Source organism: Apodemus sylvaticus, chromosome 22 (genome assembly GCF_947179515.1).
Source record: "Apodemus sylvaticus chromosome 22, mApoSyl1.1, whole genome shotgun sequence".
NCBI classification, from domain to species: Eukaryota; Metazoa; Chordata; class Mammalia; order Rodentia; family Muridae; genus Apodemus; species Apodemus sylvaticus.
The window spans coordinates 46,048,462-46,073,782 of NC_067493.1; the positions used below are offsets into that span (position 1 = coordinate 46,048,462).

The 25,321-nt window shown below is 48.8% G+C and overlaps 2 protein-coding genes across 4 annotated transcripts in view; one reads left to right on the plus strand and one right to left on the minus strand.

Moving 5' to 3' along the window:
* The window catches only part of Tmem120b (transmembrane protein 120B), a 43,306-nt gene extending 19,164 nt beyond the window's left edge, over positions 1-24,142 (minus strand). For all 3 annotated transcript variants that reach the window (XM_052167692.1, XM_052167691.1, XM_052167693.1), the window contains exons 1-2: positions 23,953-24,142; positions 1,250-1,368 (exon numbers count right to left, since the gene is read on the minus strand). In XM_052167692.1, coding sequence (XP_052023652.1) covers positions 1,250-1,368; positions 23,953-24,021 — 188 coding nt within the window. In that variant the 5' untranslated portion in view covers positions 24,022-24,142. The remainder of the gene's footprint in view (positions 1-1,249; positions 1,369-23,952) is intronic.
* On the plus strand, positions 7,828-8,259 carry LOC127672537 (60S ribosomal protein L28-like). Its single transcript, XM_052167696.1, is given in 2 exon segments — positions 7,828-8,149; positions 8,151-8,259. Coding segments are annotated over 2 exon segments (414 nt in total). The 5' UTR covers positions 7,828-7,843; the 3' UTR covers position 8,259.
* Positions 24,143-25,321: the final 1,179 nt, after the last annotated feature.

Sequence of the window (25,321 nt, forward strand, 5' to 3'; positions counted from 1 at the left end):
CAGACCATCGAGGTCTCCCTGTCGCCCTCTGGAGAGGAGCAACTCTCAAAAGTAGAAAAGCTGGAGGTCAGTATGGTGGCACGTGCTTGTAATCCTAGCACTCAGGAGGCAGAGGTGGAGAGATCTCTGGGTTGGAAGTCAGCCTGGTTTACAGAGCGAGTTTTAAGACGGCCAGGAGTACACAGAGAAACCAGCTCAAAAAAACCAAGATAGGCCGAGCAGTGGTGGTGCACGCCCTTAATCCTAGCACTTGGGAGGCAGAGGCAGGCAGATTTCTGAGTTCGAGGACAGCCTTGTCTACAGAGTGAGTTCCGGGACAGCCAGGGCTACACAGAGGAAACCTTGTCTCGGAAAAAAAACAAACAAACAAAACAAAAAACAAGACAGACAATAATAATAAGAGGAAGAGGAGGAGGAGGAAGCAGCAGCAGCAGCAGAGGCACTTGGGAGGTGGAAGCAGGCCTGAGAATTCAGGTCATCCTTGGATATAGTCACTGTGAGGCCAGCTTGGACTACATGAGACCCCGTCTTTAAAAAACAAGAAAAAAAAAAAAGAACCACATTAGGAAACCTGATGCCCTGGAACAGGAGGGCTTCTCAGTCTAGGACCCTAACTCTTGGGTCAGCCTTCTTCAGCTGATGATTCTTGTGGTAAAGCCAAGCAGTATCTGTGGATACTCAAGGAGTCACAGCAGGACGGGGGAGCTCTACTGGTATTTACTGGGGTTCTGATGGGCACCCACAGTGTCCAAACAGTCAGAGCAGTAGACAATTATTAATAAGACTAAGACTGAAAGCCCCAGATTCCTCAGTCAGGAATCCTGGAGGGTCTAACCTCAGGTCGCAGATGGCCACCTAAGTGACTTGCCTCAGTGACCAAGAGAGCAGAGCCAACCCCGGGGAAAAGCAGGATTCAGAGGAAAAAAACAGAGTCCTAAAAATACACTTTGACCCCTGGATCCGGTGATGCCTGAAGCCACCTCTGGGTTTTTTTCCATTACACATTTCCATTTTCTTCTTAAACCAGTTTTGAGTTGGGTTTCTGTCCCTTAGAATGAGGGAGGACTGGGGTGTGGTTCTGTTGGCAGAGTGCCGGCCTCTCAGCAAACCCGGCACCGTGTAAACCAGATGCGGTGGCCGACACCTATAATACCAACTCAGGCGGGGAGGAAGGAAGGTCAGAAACTCGAGGTCACGCTCAGCTCCCCACGGAGACCCTGGAGGAGCTTTCAAGCCTCAGCCCTCTTACCTCTGCAGTGTGTGTTTCAGTTCCCTGAGGCGCCGCTTCTGCTTGCTGATGGAGGTGCTGCACAGTGTCTGTAGCGCCGTCAGCTCCTCCAGCTTCTGCTTGTAGATCCTGTGTGTCTCCTGGAAAATAAAGCAGCACAGTGGGAGGGGGAACCGCTGTAGTCAGGATGGGTGAGGTCTTGGGGGACGCTATAATGGTACAGCTATCAAGGATGACCCTTTGAAAATTAGGACTGCGACTGACCGGGGAAGGCAGCAGGACACAGCGGCTGTGAGATAAGTTAACTTATAATTTCCCCAGGTGCTAGTCCTGATTTTTTAAAAAATATTTTATTTTATATATATGTGAGTACACTGTAGCTGTCTTCAGACACTCCAGAAGAGGGCATCAGATCCCATTACAGATGGTTGTGGGCCACCATGTGGTTGCTGGGATTTGAACTCAGGACCTCTGGAAGAGCAGTCAGTGCTCTTAACTGCTGAGCCATCTCTCAAGCCTTTTTTTTTTTTTTTTTTTTTTTTTTTTTTTTAAAGATTGTCTCTCTATGTAACCCTGGCTGTCCTAAAAATCACTGTGTGGACTGGGCAATGGTGGCATGCGCCTTTAATCCCAGCACTCAGGAGCGAGAAGCAGGCAGATTTCTGAGTTCAAGGCCAGCCTGGTTTGCAGAGTAAGTAGGGGCTACACAGAGAAACCCTATCTCGAAAAACAAAACAAAAAGTCATTTTGTACACCAGGCTGTCCTTGAACACACAGATGCCCCAGCCTCTGCCTCTCCCGTGTTGGGATTAGCAGCACTGTGCCCATCTCATTCTTTATATTAACCAAACATAGTGTAGAAGGGTTGCCATGCATTGTGTGTCTGTCTGTCTGTCTGTCTACTTGTCTGAGGACTGAGATGCATTGTGTATAGGTGTGTCTGTCTGTCTACTTGTCTGAGGACTGAGACCAGCACAATGCCTCAGTCCTCAGACAAGTAGACAGAATGTGTGCATTCTAGGTACATTTTCGACATCTTCAGCCTCCCTGCCAATTCTTCCTTCTTGATTTTGTAAAGCCAGGTTTCACCCAGGACGGTGTTGAACTCACTTTGTAGCCGAGAATAAACTTAAACTTTTGAGTCTTCTGCCTCTGCCTCCCGAGTATGAGCCATGTGCCAGCACAACCAGTCTATGTGATACTGGGAAGCGACCCCAGAGCTTTGTGCATGCCAGGCATACAACTGAACTACAGCCGCAGCCTACCCCTTGACAGTTCTTACAGCCTGTACAGGGTTTGGAAGAAAGTTGCCCAGTTCCGCTGGTCACGTGCCCAGTCCCATCCAATCATTATCCTCTAGACTCCTGATTGGTTCAGAGGCAAACACATGGCTCCTACTGGCCCAATGAGAGCCAGTCCTGGTACTGGGCCAGATGAGAGATGCTTTTGACACCCGAGCATGCTCACTGGGTGGAAGCCAGACCTCAGGTCTGAAAGAGTCAAACCGAAGAAAACCCAAGGTGATAAGGTGAAATTGTCACAGCATCTGCTATGGCAAGGGTTTGCTGTCCAAAGGTGCATGTGCTGGGTCCTCAATGCCGTGGTACTGAGATGAACTGGGATCTTTACGAGCTGGGAACGTGTGAGGGGTGACTAAAGGACAGGGGTTGGTCTGCGGAGTCTCATGGGACCGGATCAGTGCTTACAAGACCAGACTGGACATTAAGTCGGGTGCTCCTTCCTCAGTCTCTCAACGCATGTTCTTCTCTATGCACCCGCTCGTCCACCACTATGATGGTGTTCCATCTTATCTACCATAGGATGAGCACTGTGTGGATTCAGCCTTTCCAGTCGTAAGCCAAAGCAGATCTCTTCTTACACAGTACCCAGGGTCAAGTATTTTATGGTAACAACATGACATGATTTCCAGCTCTTGGGAATGTGTCATGGGTTGTATCGACTATAAGTTCTTTCCACTTTTGGGTTTCTTTCTTTCTTTTTTTTTAAATATATTTATTTATTTATTATATGTAAGTACACTGTAGCTGTCTTCAGACACCAGAATAGGGTGTCAGATGTCTTACGGATGGTTGTGAGCCACCATGTGGATGCTGGGTTTTGAACTCATGACCTTTAGAAGAGCAGGCGGTGCTCTTACCCGCTGAGCCATCTCTCCAGCCCATCTTTTTTTTTTTTTTTAAAGATTTATTTATTATATGTAAGTACACTGTAGCTGTCTTCAGACACACCAGAAGAGGGCATCAGATTTCTTTAAGGATGGTTGTGAGCCACCATGTGGGTGCTGGGATTTGAACTCATAACCTTTGGAAGAGCAGTCGGTGCTCTTACCCACTGAGCCATCTCTCCAGCCCCACTTTTGGGTTTCTGATCTTTGCTGTGAAGAGAGCCCTTGCAAAGCTCCCCATCTCCTTCCTAAAAGTCGTCTTCCCTTCCCCTGACAACATCGCTCAGTAAATTTGGTATTTCATTCTTGGAAATAACCCTTCTGAGTCATTACAAGAGGGTTATCCCAGTGCTGGGAGAAAGGAACACAGTAAGTTCTCAAATTGCTACCACACTCAGCTCCGTATGCGTACTGACCACGGAGGTGGTGGGAGCTGACAGGAGAACGCCGAACATGGGGCTAAAATCAGTGAGCAGCAGACAGTTCAGAGACCCATTTCTCTTCTTTCTCCCTTTTCTTCCTTCCTTTCTTTCTTCAAACGGCATCTTTCATGTGACTTCAAACGTCACTGTAGAGCCCTGGCTGACCCGAAGCTCTATGCAGATAGGAATGGCCTCGAACTCACGAGATCTAGACGTCTCTGTGTCCCCAGTGTTGGGATCAAAGGCATGTGCCACCATGCCTGGCTTAAACAGTCATTTTCTTAGTTGATACAGAAGCATATTTAGCAGAGGGGGAAAGGAATGGGTACCAAGTAGTCTAAACTATTATGTTTGCCACGCAAGAGAGGAAGTTAAAGCAGAAATTAGGAGGAAGTAAAGGAAGAAAAATAGAAAACAAAACATGAATAATGGACATCCCTGAATCAGTTCCAGCTCTCAGGGGACCAGGCGGAGCAGAGGCGGGGGGCGGGGCAGAGGCTAGAGTTGAAGCAGTGGCAGGCGGATTATCACCAGTCCAAGCCAAGCTTGGTCTGTACAGCAGGGTGCAGGCCAGACAGGACTGTATAGTGAGACTGCATCTCAAAAAAGCAAAAAAAAAGAAAAAAAGGGGGGGGGACAATTAGTCAGTCACTTTGGACAATTCATTTGCAAGGGGGTGTGGGGGACATAGCCAGCAATCCCCTCTCCTTCCAGGGCCTCTCAGGGAGGAAAATCAAGTTTCCTAATAGGTTTATGTATCCTAAAATGATTTCAAACTTGGAGACTTCCAAAAGCCGTGTGAAGAACGCCACGCTCTAGAGATTGCCCCGCCCCCATAACAGGCGTGTCTCTCCTCTGGGTGCGCTATCTCCTGTGCGTGTGCCCACCTTTCTCTCTATCCGGTATCAGGGACCTGCAGGCAAAGCCTGCCATCCAAGCCTGTGGAGGCTGTAAGACCGAAGTGGGTGTCGGAGGGTTGAAAATAATAAAAGTTTTAAAACATTCCACGCGCTGCGAACATTACAGGACACTGGAACTGCAGCAGACACATACGAGGGTTTTACTCCTGCTTTGTCACGCATGGCCTGTCACTGCTTTGGTACTGCAGCAGCCGAGCGAGCCGCAGTGACACAGACCGTATGGCGCTTTGCCAAGCAAGTTTGCCCATCCTTGTGCTGACCCATTAGGGAGTCGGCAGTAACCGTGGTACTTCGAAGCTGAGCATCTGTGTGCGTCAGCTGGGATTGATGAGACCAGCTAGAGTCAGAGGCCGTTACAGAGCCTTGATATAGGTAACCTGAGGCTTCCGTACCCAGACACCACGACTCCCACTTGCCAACTGTCTTTGTTAAATGTTTTCAATTACATTTTTCTGTTTCTTCGTTACTTGCCACAGTGCACATGAGGTCAGAGGGCAGGGTGCAGATGGGGTGGTTCTGTCTTCCCATCATGTGGGTCCCCGTGATAGAACTCTGGCCGTGAGGCTTGGTGGCAAGCACCTTTACCTGCTGAGCCATCTCTCAGCCCAAACTGTTTCTTTTGCCAAATTTGTCCCTCAGACCTTATTCATTCAATTTTACACTGAGTATTTGTGTGTTTCTTCTTCTTTTTTTTTTTTTTTTTTTTTTGGGATTTGGTTTTTCGAGACAGGGTTTCTCTGTGTAGCCCTGGCTGTCCTGGAACTCACTCTGTAGACCAGGCTGGCCTCGAACTCAGAAATCCGCCTGCCTCTGCCTCCCAAAGTGCTGGGATTACAGGCGTGCACCACCACCGCCTGGCTTGTGTGTTTCTTTTTAACCTGGGACAGAACTTCAACACTTCCACCTCTTTTGAACTCCTCTGCCTCCTGATTACTGGAGTTAAAGGCATATGTCACCACTGCCTGGCAATGAACTGACATCTTCAAAGTCCATTTCTTTTCTTTTGCTTTTTGAGGGGCACATTTCAAGATAGGGTTTCTCTGTATAGCCCTGGCTGTCCTGGAACTCACTCTGTAGACCAGGCTGGCCTCAGACTCAGAAATCTGCCTGCCTCTGCCTCCCAAGTGCTGAGATTAAAGGCGTGCGCCACTACTTCCCCCGCTCTAAAGTCCATTTCTATCATTTAGAGAACGTCTCTCAACCTGGGCTCAACCTGATGTTTCCGTAGGATTTGATTCTGATTTCGTAGTGGGCCCGGATGTGATGACTGGTGCTAGGAGCTTCCCGTCAGGAGGGACAAGATGTCTGTGACATCAGCCTGGAGTGCTTGGTAACAGTGTCCCTCGGAGGAGCTACTGTGGAGTGATCAACTTTTGCTATTTGTAATTAATGAGTATTCTCAGGGCTGGACGGATTGCACAGTTCCATGCCTGCTTTAAATGAGGCCCCAACAACAGAAAGGAATGAATGAATGCAATGAAGTAAGTTCTTGGAGGGAGAGAGATGGTGTGAGGATGAGTTTCTGATGTGGCACACGTGTGTAGCCAAGGAACGGCTCAGAGACATCACAGGGAGGGCGGGGCTGAGCTGGCACTCTAGAAGGCGGGGCCTTCACAAGAGGGGCTGCAGCCTGATAAAGGCTGCACAGCCTCCTGGCACTCTGTGGTGTCAGGTTCTACCTTGGAGAGATATGACAAAGCTGGAAACTCAGCAGCCAGATGTTGGCCAGGCCCCTCTTCAGAGTGAATTAATATTTAATTTCACAAGTCAAACATGAAGACATTATCCTTGTTAAAAATTAAAATGCCAGACGCGGCTGAGGTCGCCTCTAAATAGTCCCTTAATCCAGTGGTTCCCAACCTGTAGGTCTGGATGCTTCTGAAGTCACATATCAAATATCCTGTACATCACAAATTTACATTATGACTCATTAACAGCAAAATTACAATCATGAAGTAGCAACAGCAATAATATTATGGTGTGTGTGTGTGGGGGGTCACAACATGAGAACTGCATTAAAGGGTCAGTGCGTTAGGAAGGGTGAGGACCACGGCCATCAATCTCCTCCTTCCCCAGAAGCCACCCTGTTGCCAGCCTCTCCCCTTTGCTTTTGAGGCAGGATCGTGCTATGTAGTCCTGGCTGACATCACTGCACACCTAGCCCAGGCTGGCCTCGAACCCAAGCAGGGCTCCTCCTCTGCCTCCCAAGCGCAGGATGACAGGCACTGCTACGGCGCTTGGCTGCTACAGACTTCATCTTCTCACCACTCTGCCCCCACGTTCTTCCAGGCTGAATCCGTGTGTCTCTGCGTGTCTACCATCTTCCTTTCTTTAAAAAAATACATTGTAGGAGCTGGAGAGGAGGCTCAGCACTTAAGAGCACTGACTGCTCTTCCAGAGGTCCTGAGTTCAAATCCCAGCAACCACATGGTGGCTCACAACCATCTGTAATGGGATCTGACGCCCTCTTCTAGCGTGTCTGGAGATAGGTACAGTGTACTTACATATAATAAATAAATAAATAAATAAATAAATAAATAAATAAATCTATCTTTAAAAAAAATTAAAATAAAATAAAAATAAAAAAATGCCTTGTGTGTGATGCCTTGTGTTCGACGCCCAGCACCAGAACAAAGCACTTTATTTTATGGCTGATATACAGAGAAAAGAGCGAGCAAATTTAATGTCTACAGGAGACTCTAGTACAGACTAGTGTACAGCCATAAGCCGCTGCCCGCTGTCTACGCTATGACCCTGCCTTGCCCTCCAAAGGTCTCTCCCACTATTGCTATTTTACTCCTGTGTAAAAGAACATCCAAGGCAGGGGTGGTGGAGGACCTGCGTGCTCCCAGCACTTAGAGGCGAGATCCGGCAAGCCTGAGGTTCCGCCTGGTCTACTTAGCAAGTTCCAGGCCAGCCAGGGCTACAGACAGGGCGGGGTTTGGGGGGTGGGGTAGAGTGAGAAAATGAATAGTTGACATAAAAGCTACCCAAGCTACCCTCTTGGTAATTTTATTATATTTTCTATTTTAAAAATAAAATATAGCTCTTTCCGTCTCCAGCCGCCATTGGGAGAGGAGGCGCCGCCATGTCCGCGCATCTGCAATGGATGGTCGTTCGGTACTGCTCCAGTTTCTTGATCAAGAGGAATAAGCAGACTTACAGCACGGAGCCTGATAATCTGAAGGCCCGAAACTCCTTCCACTACAACGGGCTGATTCACCGCAAGACTGTCGGAGTGGGGTCCACGGCTGATGGCAAAGGGGTCGTGGTGGTTATGAAACGCAGATCCGGTCAGCGAAAACCTGCCGCTTCTTACGTGCGGACCACCATCAAGAAGAATGCTCCAGCAACCCTCAGCAGCATCAGGCACGTGATCCGGAAGAACAAGTACCCGCCCTGATGTGTGAATGGCGGCCAGCCGCAGGGCCAGTGCCATCCTTCGAAGCCAGAAGCCTGTGGTGGTGAAGAGGAAACGGACCCGTCCCACCAAGAGTTCCTGAGCCCCACACCCCAGAAGCAATAAAGAGTCCACACTGACTTGTTAAAAAAATAAAAATAAAAATAAATAAATGAATGAATATTAAAATATGATATAAATATATGTTATATAAAATATTAAAATTATACACGAATATAAATTTTACACATATAATATATGCATTTTTTTTTTTTGGTGTTTTGAGACAGGGTTTCTCTGTGTAGCTATCCTGGAACTCTGTAGACCAGAATGGCCTTGAACTCAGAAATCTACCTGCCTCTGCCTCCCAAGTGCTGGAATTAAAGGCAAGGCGTGCTCCACCACGGCCACCCGGCTTTTTTTTTTTTTTTTAAATATATTGAGTCTCAGGGCTAGAGAAATGGCTCAGCAGTTAAGAACACTAACTGCCCTTTGTCCTAGGCTCAAATCCCAGCGACCACTGGTGGCTCACAACCATCTGTAATGGGATCTGATGCCTTCTCTTCTGGTGTGTCTGAAGACAGCAGCAGTGTACTAACATAAATAAATAAATTTTTTTTTTTTTTTTTTTGCTTTTTTCAAGACAGGGTTTCTCTGTGTAGCCCTGGCTGTCCTGGAACTCACTCTGTGGACCAGGCTGGCCTCAAACTCAGAAATCCACCTGCCTCTGCCTCGCAGAGTGCTAGGATTACAGGCATGCGCCACCACTGCCCGGCTCAAATAAATAAATCTTTAAAAAAGAAAAAAAACATAAGGCCTCACCGTATAGCCCTGCTGGTCTGGAACTCCCTATGGAGAACAGACCAGCTTCCAACTCACAAATACCCTCCTGCCTCTGCCTTCTGAGTGCTGGGATTAAAGGTATATGCCCCACGTTTGGCCTGGTGCTCGGGGCAGGCCGCTAGGACTTACTCATCGTGCCCTCTTTAACCCCTCCCCCACTCTAGTTTCTGAGTGCTGGACTGGAACCCGGGATGTGGTTTATGCTAGACTAGCCTCTATCATTGCGCTGCACCAGTTCTGGATAACTGAAACCTGTACACTTGAGTAGTGTCTCCCTCCTCCTTCTCTTTATCAGCCTGTTTCTATATTCAAGATAGAGTTATTTCTATACCATACAAAGAAATAGATACTGTTGCAGAAAGTAATTGTCCCTAATAGTTTTGGGTGTTTTGTCTTGAGACAATGTCTCATTACGAAGATCAGGCTGGCCTAGAGCTCACAGAGATTCACTTGCCTCCCGAGTGATGGGATTATAGGTGGGCGCCACCATAGTTAACTAAATTATTTTAAAAGAAAAGAGAGCAGTGGAGACGTGGCTCCCTCCACCTCAATCTGAGTAGCACTGCAATGCTGGCCGAGCAAATGTGGCGCAGATTCTGAGAAAAAGTCACAGAGACTTACATAGCTTTTACCTTACTAACTGGAACATTTGCTCTTGGAACAAAGAGTCCAACCACTCTAAGGCCCTAATTACACTGAGAATCCAAAAGTCAGAATGGGCACTGACATAAAGACAAGTTACTCCAGCCGGACACCTGCAAAAAAGAAAACTCCCTACAGTTCTGGTCTGAACTACATTTCTCATTAAAGACTTCCAGTTGAGCCAGGCAATGGTGGCACATGCCCTTAATCCCAGCACTTGGGAGGCAGAGGCAGGTGGACTTCTGAGTTCGAGGCCAGCCTGGTCTACAGAGTGAGTTCCAGGACAGCCAGGGCTATACAGAGAAACCCTGTCTCGAAAAAACAAACAAACAAACAAACAATAAATAAATAAATAAATAAAATAAAATAAAAAATTCCAGTTGAGACCTTAGAGGTAAGGCCTATCCACCAACTCTAAACTCCTGCCCAAATTTCCAACCCCCAACAACCCAGGGGCTTGAGACAGTTACTGTTACTCTATTCAGTAATGCAGAATCAATTACAAGCAAGAAATAGTGGCAAGCAATTCTAATAACAGCGTTTGCAAAAAAATATGGTGTCTGAAGGATCTGGGTTCAAAGGTCAACCAGCTACACAGCAAGTTCAACGCCACTTCCGGATACAAAAGACCCTTTCCAAAAAAGTAAAAAACTGGGGGGAATGGTGACTGCTGGTAATCCCAGCACTCAGGAGGCAAAGGCAGGTGGATGGATCTCTGAGAGTTTGAGGCCAGCCTGGTCTAGAGAAAGTTCTGGGATAGCTGGGGATAACTGAACCCTCATTCATGTCCCCGCCCAGAACCTACCTCAGTTGCATGGGAAAGGAAAGGAAGAAGCAGCCCCCTTGAATCTTGTCTCACTTGAGGGACCTCTGTTAGAACAGCTCAGCCTTCATGCGGGGACTCCCCCACCACATGGCCTAACCTCTGGGGCGCCCGGAAGCCACAGAGAAAGAATCCACATTTCTTCACATGTCTACCCATCATGCTTCTAAAAGCCAACACCACTTAGGTAACCGGCCAAGTGCCACCACCAGCTGGGATGCATCCTGGGCCCCCTTAAGCGGTTTTTATTCCGGTTGCTTCCTGAAGCAAAAATTCCTTGTGCTCTTTCCCAGGCTGGAAGCTTAGCTGGGCGGGGGCGGGGGCGGGGGCGGAGGCGGGGTCCCACCCCAGGGCACCCTTCCTTTCACTCCAGGGTATCGCAGGGATGCCTGTCCTTCACGTCTCTCCCCTCTCAGCACCAGCCTTGGCTGCAACGCTGCCTTTCCTGGTGCTCTTTTTCTCTGCAAATTGTACATTTTGCTCATTTTCATTGTAGACCTACATATATGAGTTAGTTATTCATAATAACCATGCCACGCGGAGGCACAACCTTACACAGCCCTGAAATTGCCTGGGCCAAGGAAATCAGCCCATTGCTTTTTTTTTTTTTTTTTTTTTTGGTTATTTTTGGTTTTTTCGAGACAGGATTTCTCTGTATAGCCCTGGCTGTCCTGGAACTCACTCTGTAAACCAGGCTGGCCTCGAACTCAGAAATCTGCCTGCCTCTGCCTCCCAGAGTGCTGGGATTACAGGAGTGTGCCACCACCGCCCAGCTAGTCCATTATTTTTTAACTTAACCTCAGGCAAGTCCTTAAGTCACCAGCAGAAGACTGCCAGTTTCTTTAATAAGGTGGCCAGGAATGGCCTCTAGCTCAGCGGCTGAGATTGTCCTCTTCTGTGACATTAACCAAATACAGACAGTTTCAGAGGATTCCCCTCATCACGGCAGAGAGGCATGGTGGACTTCATGATGACTGAACACACATCAGAGGATAACTGAGGATCATGAGGTAGAGGGGACTAGAGGGGAAGCAGGAGTGGTGTGACAGTTTGAGCAAAAATGGCCCCGTACCCCTAGGAAGTGATGCTATTAGAAGGGAGTGTGTGTGGTGGTCTGACTAGTGACCTAGGTGGTTTGGTTTTGACCAATGACTCATGTGTTTGAATGCTTGGCCCATAGGGAGTGGCACTATTAGGAGGTGTGGCCTTGTTGGAGGAAGTGTGTCACTGTGGGGCGGGCTTTAAAGTCTCCTACGCTCAAGCCATGCCCAGTGTGGAACAGTCTCTTCCTGGCCGCCTGTGGACCTAGATGCAGAACTCTCAGCTCCTTCTCCGGCATCACGTTCGCCTGCACGCTGCCATGCTTCCCACCATGACAAGAACAGACAAAACTTCTGAATTGTAAATCAGCCTCATTAAATGTTTTGTTTTAGAAGAGTTATCATAGGCCTGGTGTCTCTACACAGCAACAGAAACCCAACCTAAGACAGGTGGGTATAACCTTCAAAGTCCCACCTCCAGCTACCCAATTTCTACCAGGCAGGCCCCAGCTCCCAAAGGCTTCACAGCCTCCACAACAGCATAATTACCTTCAGTTCAACTGTTAGGAACAGAGTCCGTGGGGGACACCTCAGACTCAAATGACAACAGTGGCCATAACTTCCTCTCCTCCAAGCAACCTTGGCCTCCTCCAGTGGAGCCAGCTGGCCAGACAGAGACCTTCTGTTGGGTTTTTTGTTTTTGATTTGTTTTGTTTTTATCGGTGTGAGAGGTTTCTACTTCTGTGCATTTCTATAGAGACTAATCTCTCCCCACATTCCATGTATGAGATCTCGCTTGGGATGGGGCTGGTCCTGCTTCAGACTCAAGGGCATATGGCCTGGGTCTAGCTAGAACCTCAGCGCCCCTCCCACCAACGCAGGGGGCTGATGCACAGATGGGCATCCAGGACTAAAGATAGTGTCGGGCTCAGAAGAAAACTGTCAGAGCGGAGTGGTCTTGCTCCCACTAGCTCGGAAGGAAGCTAAGATAGAGAACTGAGCTTACAGGGCTGTCCTACCAGTGTCTGGATACCTAGAACAAACCCGACTGAGCAGAAGAAAGCTGAGGGGGAGATGAAGGCCCAGCCCTCTCCAGCATCAGCTTCCTCTGAGAGCATGCCCTTGAATTCCCAACAGCAAAACAAACGCACTCCACTGTGCCCTGCCAGGCATTACCAGTTGTGTGTCTTCCCCTCACAGGCGGGTGCCAGCATCCACACTAACGGGACAAGGAACGGAAGGGAACATCTGGACAACGTTAACCACAGTAGGAAAGAAGAGAAACCACAGGCCTTGATCTAATGACCAGTCGCCTGCCCAGAGCGCTATCCTCTAGAAAATGCCACAAATAAGGACTGGAAAGCCGGTTGAGTGGGTCCTTCATCAGGTCAGTAGCTAAGGAGACAACCAAACATGCAGATCCCTAGATATTCAGTAGGGTGGCTTTTCCACCAACCTCAGAAACCAACGCATTCTTTTTCTAAACGACTTTGTTAATATGTTAAAGTTACATCATGACAAACATTTGTATTACACACACACACACACACACACACACACACACGTGTGCGCGTGCAAGCTCACAAAAAACAGAAATATTTTACATGGATGGTTCAGTGGCATCTGTTAACTTTAAGTGTGTGTGTGTGTGTGTGTGTGGTTGTGTGACATGGTGTGTCGGTGGGGAACATGCCATGGCATGCTGGTGGAGGTCAGAGGTCAGCCTTATGGAGTCAGGTCTCTTTTCACCTTTATGTGGGCTCAGAAGATCAAACTCTCGCTGTCTGACACTGCACCTCCTGAGGCATCTTCCTGAACCAGTTCAGTGACTTTTAGGCATCTACCAAGGTGCAATCCCATTTCTGACATCCTGTCCCTCAGTAAGACCCCTGCGTTCTCTTAGGAGTCACTGCCCGTGTCTCTTCTCCCCGGGCCCTGGCTACCGCTAACATTCTTGCCTCTAACTGATGTGTCTTTTTCTAAGGGATACAGCTTAACCGCTAGAATGCTTGCCCAGCAAGCAAGAGGCCCTGGATTTCATCATCCTCGGCACTGCTAAGTAGAATGTGGTGGCTGAATGAATGGGGACAGGACCGCTCTGAGGTATGGCTGAGGGGAAGGTTTCTGCTGTAGATCTGAGGGAGAGGCCAGCCAGAGGCATCTGGAAGAGTCCAGAGCAGGGAGGGAAAGTAGTAGACTGAGTGTGGCAGCAGACGGGGCATACTAGAAGAGGACGGGGGGGATGCAGGAGAGGATGGGGGTACAAAGGAGAGGGAGGGAGAGGGGGAAGAGAGAGAGAGAGAACAGGCACCATTGAGTGCACTGATGGCGCGTGGCTGATTGGCAGGGTTCTACAGGAAGGAGAAGCTGGGGGAAGTGAGCCCAGGAGCTGGAGTTTAGGGCAGGGGTGGGGTGAGGAGGGCTGAAAGAACCCTTCGGTATGCTGACTGGCATCGCAGTTTCCTTGGGGGCTGACAGTGGCACCACACCTCTAAAACAGTCTCAGGATTCCAGAGATGGAGGCCAGAGGATTAGAGAGCTTCAAGAATCATCTGGGTGTGGTGAGCTTTCAAGTAGACACTTAGTAATAGAAGGCTGGGATGGGAAGTCAGTCCCGCCCCCACCCTGCCACTTCTTTTATTACGGGGTATCATCATCCTGTGACTTTGACTGGCTTGGAAATTGCTAGATAAACCAGGCTAGCCTTAACTCGCCTGCCTTTGACTCCCAAGTGCTGGGATTAAAGGCAACCACGCCCAGATTTTTCTTTCTTTTTTTTTTTTTTTTTTTTGTTTTGGTTTGGTTTGGTTTTTTTTGTTTTTTTTAAGACAGGACTTCTCTGTGTAGTCCTGGCTGTCCTGGAACTCACTCTGTAGACCAGGCTGGCCTCGAACTCAGAAATCCGCCTGCCTCTCTGCCTCCCAAGTACTGGGATTAAAGACATGCACCACCACCCTCCGGCTCAGACTTTTCTTTCTTATAAATTACTAACTCTTAAAGGAGAAGCCCAACTACTGGACTTCACCTTTACTTCTAACTTTAACAAAGAGGTGGAGAGGGACATGGGAGATCTCACCTCGAGCTGGGAGCGGGTTCTCGGCAGACATAACCACTTGCTTCTTAAACCAGCTTATTAAACATGACTGACTCCCACGTCAACTTGCTGCTTCTAAAAATAACCCAGAGTGTTGGGAGTAAGGTGGCAGACAGCTGTGGAGAGGACTCTACGCTACAGCTCACAGCAAGCCCAGGTGCCCACTGTCCTGTTCAAAAGTCATCCAAACAAATAAACAAAAGCATGCAACCTCTCCTAGAACACCTAAAGATAGAGGTGCCAGGAGGGAGGAAATAATGAAAGGGAGAATCAGATGCTAAGACCCTTATTTGCCAAGAGCAAAAAACCACAGGGGCTGAGATGGCTTGGAGGTTAGGAGCGCTGGTTGCTCTCCCAGGGTACCTGGGTCTGATTCCCAGCACCCACATGGGACCTCACAAGCATCTGTGCCTCCATTTCCAAGAGATCCTATGCCCTATTCTGATTTTGGAGAGCACCAGGCGCACACACAATACACATACATACATGCAGGCAAAACACCCACACGCATTAAATAAATGAATGAATCCAAAAATAACTGTGGTGGCACACGTCTGTAATCCCAGCACTTGGGAGGCAGAGGCAGATGAATTTCTGAGTTCGAGGCCAGCCTGGTCTACAGAGTAAGTTCCAGGACAGTCAGGGCTACACAGAGAAACCCTGTCTCAAAAAAACCCAAAAAGAAGAAGAAGAAAACACAACTATACAGACAATCCATGATTAGCAACCACCTGCCGCCTGGGTGTCAGAACTCGATATAGCAGAGGTGTTAGTGTGTGCCTGGAATCCCCGCTCTTGGTAGGTGGAAGCAGGGGGATTGGGAATTTAAGGTCATTCCTGGTTATATATCATGTTTAATGATGTATACATCATTACATGAGATTCCGTCCCCCAAACAAAAACCACCTGCAGTGCACGGGGTGTTGAGAAGTTTCACATCCATCCTAGATGGGATTCCCTCCGTCCCCACACAAAGAGGTGACTCACTTTTGCTGGCTATTTTTGTGTGCCACTCCTACCCCAGGTCATTTCTGCTTTTCTTTGATCCCCCCCCCCCTTCTTCTGCTCTGCGCCCTTGGCCTTGGTCACTGGATCTGACCAAGAGGACTGCAGGGCAGAAGGAAAGAGGCTGGGTGTTGGTTCCTCCTGCTTCAAGCATCCTTCGCCTATGACAGCTCCTGAGCTCAGAGGGGGAGGGAGAGCCATCTAAACTACACGCACCTGAAGACCAACCTTCCACCCCCCCTTTTTTTTTGGTGTTTTGGATTTGGTTTTTTTGAGACAGGGTTTCTCTGTGTAGCCCTGGCTGTCCTGGAACTCACTCTGTAGATCAAGCTGGCCTTGAACTCAGAAATCCACCTGCTTCTGCCTCCCAGAGTGCTGGGATTACAGGCGTGCACCACCACCGCACAGCCCCCCCCCCCTTTTTTAAAAAGATTTATATATTTATTTCATGTATGTGAGTACACTGTCGCTGTCTTCAGCCGCACCAGAAGAAGGCATCAGATCCCATGGCAGATGGTTGTGAGCCACCATGTGGTTGTTGGGAATTGAACTCAGGACCTCAGGGAGAGCAGGCAGTGCTCTTAACCGCTGAGCCATCTCTCCAGCCCCATTCACTGATATTCTTTTTTTTTTTTTTTTTCACTGATATTCTTAACAGAGTTATTTGTTTCTTTCTTTCCAGCTCCCTCTATACTAAATGTGGTGCTTCCATTTTTGAGACAAGGTCTCAGGTAGCCCAGGGTAGCTAATACAGCTGAGGATGACCTTGAACTCCTGACTTGCTCCTGCTTCTGCTTCCCGAGTGTAGGGATTTCAGGTATGCGCTCTGCTACCAAGCTGAATTAGGTCTCTACCATCAGATGCAAGTACTTGAACTACATACGCAGCATCATTAAACAAGACAGTATATTGTTTTGAATAGTTTTAGCTCCTATATAATGACATTCATTATAAATGCCATGTTCTGGGCCTGGGAGACAGCTATATGAAGAGAGGGCTCAGTAATAAAGATGCTGGCACCCATCCCGACAACCTGAATTCAGTTCCCAGAGTGCATGGGATAGAAGGGGAGAATCTACTACGACAAGCTGTCCTCTGCTCTCCACGCATGCACTATGACACATGCGCATGCGCGCGCACAAGTGCATACACACGTACTCATGGACACGGACACACACACACACACATCCTCTCATCTCCACAAGTACACTACAGCGCATGCCTCCCCTGTTGAACACGTAACAACAACAAAATATAGAAAAAAAATTGCATTTGGATTACAAACAAAAACAAAACAAAAAATGAAAGAAACCAAAAGGCCAATGACATTCCTCTGAGGGCCAGGATGCCGCCAGCATCTTTCCGTCCTGCCTAATTACCACCTGCCACAGGGACAAGACACAAACAAGTGAAGCACAAATCCAGGCCACGTCTCTCATCCTCTGAGGCTCCATGCTCCACCCCAGTGGGAACGTGAGCTTATGACTCCAGGTCCCAGAAGATGTGAAACATCTGGAACCGCCTTCTCAGCACATCGGCAGCCCAAGATCCAGAACAGGGAGTCAGACCTCAGCAGATGACTCTCACAGCACTCTTCACAAGCCCTGGCTCAGAGGCATTGGAACTTGGTGGCAATCCAGCCAACCGCATCAGAGCCAGGGCCACCACCAGGCTGCAGACTGCCGTACATATATCAGTGCCAGTAGCAGGTCAGCTTCACTCTGTAGACCAGGCTGGCCTCGAACTCAGAAATCCACCAGCCTCTGCCTTCCAAGTGTTGGGATTACAGGCGTGAGCCTCTGCTGCCCAGCCGGTAGTCAACTTTTAAGAGATTACTTTCATACAGCTTGCTGTCCAAGAGAGTATCTTCAAGTAGACTTTTTCTTGCTGTCCCTAAGGAGGACCTATCACCATGAAAACAGAACCAAACATGACAAGTTCCTTTCCACCTCAAGTGTGTCGTTCCCTTACGGGGAAACATTCTGAGTCATGTGTCAAGGTTGACAGGTGCTGTCTGCCACGGGACTGCATGCGACTGCATGCGTAGGTGCTCTGAAGGGAGGTGGGGTCAGAACATGATTAAGTGATACCATTTTGCAATCAGACGAGCGGAGTTCAGATCTGTGCCTGCCCTTACAAGCTGAGTTTATGTCACCGCTCCTGCCTCAGTATCCTCAGCTGGAGATAAGGCTGAACAGGTGAGGTCTGTGCAAAATGGTTTCTTGGCTGATACCAAGATATGACATCATCAAAATGAATGGTACGTTACCCCGGATCTGACATTTCACTGTTTCCCTGGGTATTTTTAATTATCCTTATTACAGGTGAGAATCACAGATAAAGACAATTTATATTACAAGGCTTTAGCAAAAAAGAAAAAAAAAAAAAAGGCTTGTCCATCATCCCTTTCTGGTTTTTGGTTTGATTTTGGTTTTTTTAAATGCTCTATTATTTTGGTTTCCCTTCACAGGATCACCCCTCCCTCTTATTCCACTAACCCCACTCAGAGGTTCCAGAGGTAGACAGACAGACATAGGATCAATACCTGGAATAATCACATGAAACAAGCTGGGATCTGTGTGTGTGTGTGTGTGTCTGTCTGTCTGTCTGTCTCATTCACTCAGAGCTCTCCCAGAAACTCATGATCCTCCTGCCTCAGCCTCCTAGGAGAGGAGAAGTGTGTGCCACCAAAACTCTCCTTAGTTACCTGCGTTGATCACACCAAGAAGGACAGGGGCTGGTAACTGAAGAGAAACACAGACAAAGCTAGCCTGAGCCCCTGGATGCCGCCTTGTTTAAAGTCATTTTACCTGGACTTCCTAATTCAGGAGTCCATGAACTCCCATTTTGGCTTAAAACCAGTAGAGCTGGGTTTGGTCACTGAGAGTCATGACTGAGTCGTAGCCAGGCATGGGGACGCTGAAAGGAGACTCTGCAAATTCAAAACTTTTCTTCTAGGGACCAGTGAGAACAAGCACTTGCCACCAACCCCAGGAACCCATGTGGTAGAGAAAACTGACCCCTGCAAGTTGTCCTGACCTCCACATGCCTGCCATGGCACACAAGCCCTCTCACACATAAATAAATGTGAAAAAAAGCCGGGCAGTGGTAGCCCACGCCTGTAATCCCAGCACTTGGAAGGCAAAGGCAGGCAGATTTCTGAGTTCAAGGCCAGCCTGGTCTACAGAGTGAATAGCTGTCTTCAGACACCCCAGAAGAGGGCATCGGATCCCATTACAGATGGTGGTTAGCCACCATGTGGGTGCTGGGTTTGAACTCAGGACCTCTCGTGAGCCATCTCTCTAGCCCCCCCCCCCTTTTTTTTCAAATTTTAAAGACACAAATTCTCTATCTGTGTAGCCCTAGCTGTCCCAGAACTCGCTAAGTTGACCAGGCTGACCTCTCAAACTCACAGCGGTCCTCCTGCCTCTGCCTCCAGAGAGCTGAGATTGGCGTGTATCACCATACCCATGCCAACTTGATGATTTTCAGCTTCCTCTGTTTCAAGCTCCTTCTCGGAGGCCACGTGTCAATCAATTCGCTGTGTAACATTACTGCTACACAGTAACGTAACTGAGTAACATCACTGTCAGTGTTGGTTAAGCTGGCTTACAGCGGGCCAGATACTAGACAAACACATAGCAAGGACCTGAGCTCAGGAATCCTGACTCCCCCAGCTGGGGTTCATTCTACTTTACCTGCTTCTAAAGCGAGAGGTTCCCAGGGCAACCAAAATGAAAGCGCAACCAGGACCAGTAAAAGAACTCTTCCACAGGAATCTTCCTTGGGTGGTGGTTAAGAGTACACAATTGGCTGGACATAGCGGCGCACGCCTTTAACCTTAGCACTCAGAAGGCAGAGGCGGGAGATCTCTGTGTGTTTGAGGCCAGTCTGATCTCCCTAGACAGTTGCATGACACCTAAGGCTACCCAGAGACCATGCCAGGGAGAAAGGGAGGCGCGCAGGGACAGAAACAGACTCCAGAAGAGAGGTTGACCTGAATGCAATCCTCGGGGTTTTAAAGACACACTCTAAGTCCCACAGCTGTCCCCTGACCTCTACACATGTGCTGTGAGACCCACATACACACATACGAACAGATGTACATTTTCATAATTAAATGGGGATCGGGAGACATTTCAGCCATTTATAGTGCTTGCTACTCCTCCAGGGGACCCGAATTCAGATCCTAGTATCCATGCGGGGTGACTCAACACCAGCTCCGGAAGACCTAACACCCTCTGGTAGACTTGATGACCCCCTACTCACTCTCTCTCACTCTCTCTATCTCTCTCTCTCTCTCTCTCTCTCTCTCTCTCTCACACACACACACACATATATATATCAGCACAAAAACATAAACCTTTGCAGGGAGAGGAATGTACCCCGCCAAATGCTTAAATTCTGACATTAGTTATTCCTAAGTCACAAGACCCTAGCTCTATTTCATGGGGTCTTGCTGAGAAAACACTGACTTTGTTTCTCGGTCTACCCCTCCTTTTTATGTTTTGGGGTGCTGGAGCCAGAGTCATGCCATTTCATTGGCAGTTAAAAACTCCCACTTTTTACAATGGTAGACAAGACCGCAGTGATCCGGGAAGCCCAGGCATTGAAAAAGACTGCTTCCTGTGCTAGAGGGGTCAGGTTTCCAGTGACGTAAGGCAGAACTGATCATTATTAAATCCTCAGCCCCAGTGTCTGTAAGTGACCTTCTGTGATCCACCCACAGGCCAAGGGGCCAGGTACATGCTGATCTCAACGGACACTCACTTCAGTCACTTAAACACCAAGTCCTCCCGGAGGCTCAGCTTCCCCCAGAATCCAGGAAATGTAAATCACGGCACAAAGATTTTTCCTCAAGGCTCAGGCATTACTCTGCGGCTCTCTGTAGGTGAAGGGGGATTCCAAAGACCTTTTCAAAGGACGCAGGCTTCCTCTTTCTTCCATTCCAAAAAGGGAAGGAAAGGTAAAATGTGGACCCAATTCATCTTCCCAGAAATGAAGAAACCCAGCAAAGCTGAAACCCACATCCCAGATTCTTAGGCAGTTGTAGGAGAACTGGCTAATCAGGATTTCCTGATGACATTAAAAAAAAAGTCCCTCCTATTAAGTTTTCCAGTTGCAGTCAGACCACACATACACACACACACACACACACACTCACACTTGTACACACACACAAACTCACATACATACACCACACACAGACACACAAACACATAGACACAAACACACCACATACTCAGATTTACCCACACATTTGTGTACACACATTCACACACAAGCTCACATACACACCACATACATTCACACACACATACAGAAACACACATACTCACACTTGTGCACACAAACTCACATACACACACCACACACAGACACACAAACACATAGACACAAACACACCACACACATTTACCCACACATTTGTGTACACACATTCACACACAAGCTCACATACGCACCACACACATTCACACACATATAAACACACAAACTCACACACCTACACCACACACACACACATAAACACACAAACTCACACACCTACACCACACACACACACACACACATTCTCTCTCTCTCTTTTTTTTGTGGATTTTTTGAGACAGGGTCTCTTTGTATAGCCCTGGCTGTCCTGGAACTCAGTTTGTAGACCAGGCTGGCTACATCATCTCCTTGTTTCCCCACAAATGTCAGAGTCTCTGTCCAACATATACACAGCATACACCCAGGACTTGTACACTTTTTTACCAGGAGTTCAGAATTCCCATGTATACGAAGAATGGACAGGACTCTATAGACATTTCCAGAATAAATCTAGCACCAATTCTCAGCACGGAACAGCTGGTGATCACAACCAGAACAATCAACATTTCTAAGCTTCAACTTCCTCATCTTAGAATAAAAATTGTGGACGGACCTCCTGGCCAGCGTGGGTGGCACACAGCTTTGATCTCAGCACTTGGGAGGCAGAAGGAAGCTTATCCCTGAGTCTGACTTCAGTATGGTATACACAGCCAGCCAGGGCTACAGTGAAACACTGTCTCACAAACATTAGATGGTGTAATTCCAATTCCAAGGGATCTGAAACCTTCTTCCTCTTCTGTCCTCCACGGGCACCCACACAGAGACACACATTAAAAAAAAAAAAAAAAAAAACCTAACAAGTAAATAAATAAATGGGCAGGAGAAATGTCTTAGTGGTTTCAGGCACTGGCTACTCTTGTGGGTTCTAACCCAGAACCCACATGTGCCTCACAGCTGTCTATAACTCAGATTCCAGAGGATCTGATGACGGTCTCTTCTGGATTCCTCTAGCACCAGGCATGGATGTGGTACATGGAGATACATTCGCGTAAAACATCCATACACATAAATAAAAACAATAAAAACAATAAACCTTTAAATATACATTTATAAGCATATATTTACATATAAACATCATATATGTTAAATATGTTATAAGTGTATGTTATAAAGATATATTTTGCTCCAGCCTTTTTTTTTTTTTTTTTTTTGGTTTTTCGAGACAGGGTTTCTCTGTGTAGTCCTGGCTGCCCTGGAACGCACTCTGTAGACCAGGCTGGCCTTGAACTCAGAAATCTGCCTGCCTCTGCCTCCCAAGTGCTGGGATTACAGGCGAGCGCCACCACCGCCCGGCTCAGCCTATGATCTTAACCCCTAGGAAGCCACCCACTATGTACTCAGACCCAGAGGCTGACCGTCAAGCCTACACCGATCAGGTTCCCCTTCCTCAAAGGAGGACCTAAAGAACCAGGTCCTTCTAGTAGCCCTTGCTGCTCACCACCAGATGATGAGCTCCAGAACCCCTGACCACCCCGGCACCTGCCTGACACATCATGACATCTTCCTGTCCAAGCCGGATCATAACAAATCAAAGAACTCCTTTGCAACACCTGCTTGCCAAGACTCGCTACCTAATCGCTGATAATTGCATTAATTGCATAGTTCTGCAGTGTTAGGCTCCTCCTCCTCCTCGGAGTTTAAAGCAAGATGAAGGAAGGAAACACGGGCAAAAGCCCCACACAGGAAAATCTCTTGTCCAGCTCCCAACTCTAAGACCCATTCACTGCCTCTGTGGCTGGGCATGGCCTCACAGCCAGCCCAGTGGGACAAATTGTTAAGATGTGGCTCAGTGGGCAGAACCAAAAGGATCCTCTGGGAACTATGGGGACCCAGGACCTTGATCTGAAAGAGAAGGCACCAACCTATCCACATATGCTGGAGGGACCACGAAGGGACGACAGACAGCCCTGGGTCCTTTAAGTCTCTGCCCATGCCTTCCTGCTCGGGTACACCAGCATCCTTCTGCAACTCCGTCAGGACCGACAGCCTCGCTTTACAAAGATCCATCACAGACACCCTTTGACCACATCCTCCTCTGGACATCATAGGAGAGCAGCCCTACTGGGAAAGCCACAGGGACGAGGGGAGTAACAATGTATCCGTGGACAGCAGGAGGGTGTGAATGATGCGAAGCCACCCAGGGGCATGCGAGGGAGCCATGTGTTGTTCCTCTTGGCCGTCCCCAAGGTTTCCTGAGTCTCTAGTCCCTAGAGCATACAGCTGAGGCTTCTCTGGACCCTCCTGATAGGACCTGGTGACGACGCCATCCTCTCAAGAGCCAGCTCTTAACATCCACCTTCGACCCACCAGGTGGAAACGCTCTGAGCCAAACGGGTGAGGGTTGAGTGCAGCCCTCTATCACTGGGTAAGGCGGCCAGCTGTCAGAACTGACAGGTGCCTGCCATTCACGATGGCAAACTCAAGCCTGCAGCAGCTTACACGCAGAACCCCATCAGGGCCCCCAAAGACAAGGGGTCCCTGAGACTTAAGAACTGCTTAAGGGGCCAAGATGAAAGCAGCCAAGTTACAACTCTCAAACTGCAGCTGCAGGCGAGGGCTGCCCCGCCAGCACAGAGCGAGTAGTAGTTGAAAGCCAACTAACTGCAGCTGGAGAAGTAGCAGGGTTGGGGGGCGATCCCTGTGTGGGGGTTGGTCTGGTGTCCTTTGAGTGTCACTGTTTCCTCGTGAACACACCTGCAACTTGCCTCGGGGGCCAGAGACCAACTTTCTGCAGCGAAGGGAAAACGTGAAGCAAAGAGCGGGTGAGAGGGCGCGAGAATAGGGGCGCCCCATGAGGCTGAGGAGCTGGAGCGCTGGAAGATAGGAAGGGGCTGTGCCAGGCCACCCACCAGCCCATCGGACGCATGGCCTGGGCCACCCTCTGGGTCCTATCGCCCCACCTCCCGCTCTGGGATGGCTAGAAGGGGAAGGCACCGCACCGCAGGTAGCAGAGTTGCGGGACCAGGTGGCCCGGTCCTACCTGCAGCTCCTGAAATTCTCCCTCCAGTTCATGCCACTCGCGCTCGCAACGCTCCAGCTGGTCGGACATGGTGCAATGGTGCAAGGCGGCGGCGGCTCCCGCAGCGTGGCCCGTCCGGCCACCGGCAACCCACGCCCGCCCGCTCACTAGCCGCCTCCCGAGGCACCAGCTGTTCCTGCGCAGCCGGAGCCACGCGCGCACCCTGACGTCACGGGCCCCGCCCCGGCGCCAGCCTCACCCCCTCGCCCGAGGGTGGGGGCCGCGCATGCGCACGAGTTCCCCCGGCTCCGGCTGCGTGGAGGGCGCAACTCTTGGATCTCTGTCTTCACTCTTCGTTGTGTTGTACGTTTCTCTTCGGAGTGGGTAGAGGGTTTATCTGTAAGCTGCATTTACAGCTTGTGTTACTTAGATTGTCCTTGTGGGAGAGTAAGGTGGAAATGATTTTGGGGGAGGTAAAGGAGAATTCTTGTACTCCTTAACATTGTCTGACCTAGGCCAAAGCCCTGGAATGACAGATTTGACTGTGACCCTGTAGTAAAGGTCAAGGGCAGGATGGGAAAATGCAGACTTGGCTCTGTCATCTCACGCTGGTGTTGATATTTATTGCAACCAATACAACCTAGATCCCTGTCCTCTAAGACACGGGGCGACTCTTGACAGCTGGTGCTGTCAGTCAAAGGATAACAACCACCGAGTTTATGGAATACAGTTCCCTCCCTTTCCCTGCAAAGTCTGAAAAGAGTTGCACCAACCTGGCTGTTCCAAGAACACCTCCTATCTCACTGCCCTAAATCCAGCTCCCCGGCCATTGTTTTCATCCTGTGTTGGCATTCTTCCCTCTGAATCATCATGCGGTGACTTCTCGATGATCATCCCTGGAACCTCATTCAAATGACACCTGCAGCTGGGTGCGACATTGCATACCGGCCATGACCACGTAGTAAGACTTGTCTCCAAAAACAAATAAAACAGCAAATGATGCCTGTTGGGCTGGAGGAAAACTTCAATGGTTAAGGGCGTGTTCCGCGGGCAGGGTTTGGGTGTCACGTGCCTTTCATTGACACACACAAGAGGCAGAGGCAGATCTCTGAAGGTTCAAGACTGGCCTGGTCTACATAATGAGTTCAGGGCCAGCTCCACAGTAAGACCCTATAAAATTAATTAGTCAGGCAGTGGTGGCGCACGCCTTTAATCCCAGCACTTGGGAGGCAGAGGCAGGCAGATTTCTGAGTTCGAGGCCAGGACAGCCAGGGCTACACAGAGAAACCCTGTCTTGAAAAAAACAAAAAACAAAAACAAAAAAGACTAAAAGTGTTGTCAGATAACAGCTCAGGCCTAGAGCTGGGATGTCTCTGTTTGGGTGTAACTT